General features: G+C 50.1%; 1 protein-coding gene across 1 annotated transcript in view; it reads left to right on the top strand.

Moving 5' to 3' along the window:
* Positions 1-3,074: 3,074 nt before the first annotated feature.
* syn3 (synapsin III) overlaps positions 3,075-3,921 on the top strand; it is a gene marked incomplete at both ends in the record, with an annotated part of 62,112 nt that continues 61,265 nt past the window's right edge. The window contains one exon of the mRNA XM_080538398.1: positions 3,075-3,514. Within this exon, the coding sequence (XP_080394524.1) occupies positions 3,075-3,514 (440 nt within the window). The remainder of the gene's footprint in view (positions 3,515-3,921) is intronic.

The following is a 3,921-nucleotide window of genomic DNA, read 5'->3' as shown; positions in this document are numbered from 1 at the left end:
GCCCGACATGCATAAGGCGCCAGAGATAAACATACTCAAGTCCACCAGTGTGTTACTAGAGTGCATACTGTAATATGGAACATGATCTCAGTTTGTTGTGAGACCAAATACTTGGTGTGTGTGTGTGTGTGTGTGTGTGTGTGTGTGTGTGTGTGCGCGCGTGTGTGTGCGCGCGCGCGCCCGCCCCTGCAATACATCTTAAGCCTTTTCAACCATTGTGAATCTCGGTAAGACGTGTGCTGCTGGACATACATCCTCAGTCAGTGCGTCTGAGGGCCGTAGCGGTGGAGGCTGGTGGAGGTAGACGACGCGTCACGTGTGTTTTGATGCCGTTTCTCATTCCATCCCATGCATCGCATCGAGCCCGTCATCTGATTTCCACCTCCACCGCCAGCCTCCACTGTGCTGTGTTGCGAGCTAGTACCTCATAATGATAACCCTGATGACACTGAGGGTAAAGGCCAATGCACACGGCGTGCGATTTTGTTGCACCGCCGAATTCGATTCCATTGTTTTGAATGAGACAATGCACACGGCGTGCGATGCGATATTGTCACACGACAACATTCGATTCTCAATTCACACCACCAAAGTCAACAACACGGCCTATCTCATATGGGATTACAAGACACCTATATTACATAATAATAACAATCGAGCATGTAGGCATGTACACCAGTTGTATCTTGTAGAAATTGTGGAAGCAAGGCAAGCAATATTGGTAGAGCCTATAGTAATCAGCCTGCCTGGTCCGACTTCGGTGGTGTGAATAGAGAATCGAATGTTGTCGTGCAACAAAATCGCACGCCGTGTGCATTGGCCTTAAGAGGCCTAGGCTCTTTCCTCTGTGGCAGTGCTACAGCACAGTCAGTTATGGCACTCTCCCACAAGGCTACAGAGTTGACCATCCACCCATGTCATGAGACCCACACGGCAAGCCCCCCCCCCCCCCCTCCCCCCACGGTCCTCCCCTCAACACGACCCTGCCACCAACCCCTATTATCACCATACATTACGTCATCCACCAACAGACACCCCCCTCGGTCTTTACCACGGCCGCAGCCTAGTATTAGCCTGCTGCTCTCGCTTGTTTAAGACGAGACATGCATCGTTCCAGAGGCTTCGGCCCTGGGGGTTTGATTTAGGATTTACTGATAACCCCTTATCGCTCACACGCTCCGGCAGAAACAGGGCTTCCCATGCCCCCCCCCCCCCTCCCGCGAGGGCGTGTTAAAACTGTCTGTGCTGTCTTTACCAGAGGAAGAAAAGGGCCGGCCCTTGAAGGTTTAATGGCTTCAGATGTGTGGAGGGGGATAAGGAGAGCTGATGTCGGTGAGGAAAGTGGGGGGTGCAGTAGATAGTGATTTCCTCAAGTCTTTAGTGGAGATGGACTCTAACCAGCCGTTTCAGCACCACAGCAAGCGGACAGCTCCCAATGTAAATTCGGTGTCAGATTAACTAATTATAAGCAGGTCCTAAATGTCGACTCTCGATGCCTGCAGTTTCTTTGAATTTCCTCTATTCAATCTTTGGATTTTTTGCATGTACACTGTATTCTGATTGACTGTCAATGTTTGACATTTTTGTTTTTACTTGCTGTATATCCTGAATTGGATGGTTAAAATGTACCTTTTTAAATACCTTTTTTAATTTACATAATATCCTTTGATGCCAATGTGTTGTATACTGTAGAAGCACAGGCCTACATATCAAGTGTAAATTAGCATTGAGCATTTCATGATTAACTATTAATCTTATTAGCCTAATCTTATTTGATATTCACCTCATGCAGTCTCCAGGATGTCTGTCCATGGATTACAAAAGTGCTCTTTTTGACAAGATTATAAGTAGTACCTATTTAGATTTCCCATAATGCCTTGCCATATGCTTACCCACAGTCTCCTGTTGATGAAATGATTCGCTCTATGAACCCAATATCCCTGCTGGCACCACACGGCATATTCCAGCTCATTCACTGCACAATCCAATTCTAGCTGTATCAATCAGCGTTTTATAGTCAGCAAGCCTACCCAACGAAACGCCTTATCTCTCCCTCCCAGCTCACTCTGTGGTATCATATATTTATGAGGCGTATTCTAAATGTCATAATGCTCAGGCTTTCTTTTTTTGTTTGAATCATCCCGCCTCCTACACCATCCTGGCAGTGCAGCCACTCTCACGTCGACGTTCTCCTGGATCAGGCCTGGTACCCTGCTCTCTGTATGCAAAGTGGTTGATGGTTGATGTCAAAATGCATTAAGCCCGTGAGAGGTTTGCAAACCAAACCCCCGCCCCCCCCCTCCCCTCCAACTTCCACCACACTTAGATTCTTCAGACCCTGCCTCATGGACAGTCAATGCTTAGATTAAAATGCATGAAGTGAACAAGGATCTTTAACCAGGTTTGTGTGTAAAGCTCAGTGCCCTGTGCCCAAGCACGCACGCACGCACGCACGCACACACACACACCCCCCCCCCCCCCCCCCTACACCCCTAATGTAGAGCTGTGTGCCTCTGTTCAATAGACAATGTCGATTGTTAGATTGGAAAATGAACAACAGGTGTCTATAACCTCCTGGCTTGTGGATCCATCCATCCCCTCCCCCAGCCCACCTCCCTGAGCGCCCGAGGGCGATAGCTAATCTATATGTATGTGTCTGCTCTGCCACAACGGTTTTGCAAAGTGTTTTGCAATCCTGTTTTCATTCTCCACATGAACGCTGACCGTGTTATAGGGTAAATGTGAGCCTGTGAGAGATAACAGCAGTGATGCATCAGTGCCTACTGGGGAAGCGGTCTGTTTCTTTGCTGAGTGAAAGTGACGTGAAAAAACATTGTGAGATGATGATGACGATGTCACTCCTAACTTTACACGTCAAGCAAAAAGGAATGCATAGAATTTGATTCGTGTGCGTTTTATTGTGCATGACAGCTAGAGAACTGTACCCTCACACATTTCTCTCCCACTCTCTTTCTCTCTCTCTGTCTGTCTGTCTGTCTGTCTCTCTCTCCCTCATAGGATCATAGTCTCTTCCCATCGCCCCTCTGGCCTGACCAACCTACCAGCCCGTCACCATGAACTACCTTCGCAGACGCCTTTCCGACAGCAGCTTTGTGGCCAACCTCCCCAACGGCTACATGACGGACCTGCAAAGGCCCACCCCGCCCTCCTCCACCTCCTCCCCCGCCTCCCCAGCCACAGAGAGGCGTCAGCCCGCCCCGGCCCCAGCCCAGACCCAGGTGTCGGCCCAGGCGTCGGCCCAGACCCAGGCTTCAGCTCCGGCTTCAGCCCCGGCTTCGGCCCCGGCTTCAGCCCCGGCGTCAGCCCCGACCTCCGGGGGGTTTCTGAGCTCCTTCTCCAGCGTGGTCAAGAGTGCCCAGATGGCCCAGAACCTGAGTGCACAACAGCAGGCCAAGACCGCCGCGTCAGCCGAGGCCGCGGCCGCTCAGTCTCTCAAACCCATACTACGCAAGCCCAAGATCTTACTGGTCGTCGACGACCCGCACACAGACTGGTAGGTCCCCCTTCCCCCCCCCCCCCCCCGCCCCACCATGAAAACGAATAACTGATTTCCACCAAATGAGTGCATTAATAAGATCTTGCCTAAACCTCATTTTAAAGGGACACCTTCAAATCGTTCAAATCACCGTACGGATCTAAACAACAACAGGAACATGGCTACGTAGCTTTGCGGCTCAGTTGGTAGAGCGTGGCGCTAACAACGCTTAGCTTGGGGGTCAAGTGCCGCTGAGACATGAGGTATGAAGAGCGAAGCTCTCAATTAGATGCTGGGAGAAACCTTTGCCATGCACGCACATATCGTCCTTCTGCTTGGCATGTTTTACAACTAGGAATTGTTGGAACGTTACTTGGTTTACCAGATTATTGATACGGATCAAGCAAAATTAAATCTCAAGCGCC

This window comes from Nansenia antarctica (genome assembly GCF_963989245.1).
Source record: "Nansenia antarctica genome assembly, chromosome: 8".
Lineage (NCBI taxonomy): Eukaryota > Metazoa > Chordata > Actinopteri > Argentiniformes > Microstomatidae > Nansenia > Nansenia antarctica.
Note: the sequence above shows the minus strand (reverse complement) of the source record. Positions and strands in the feature narration are given on the sequence as shown.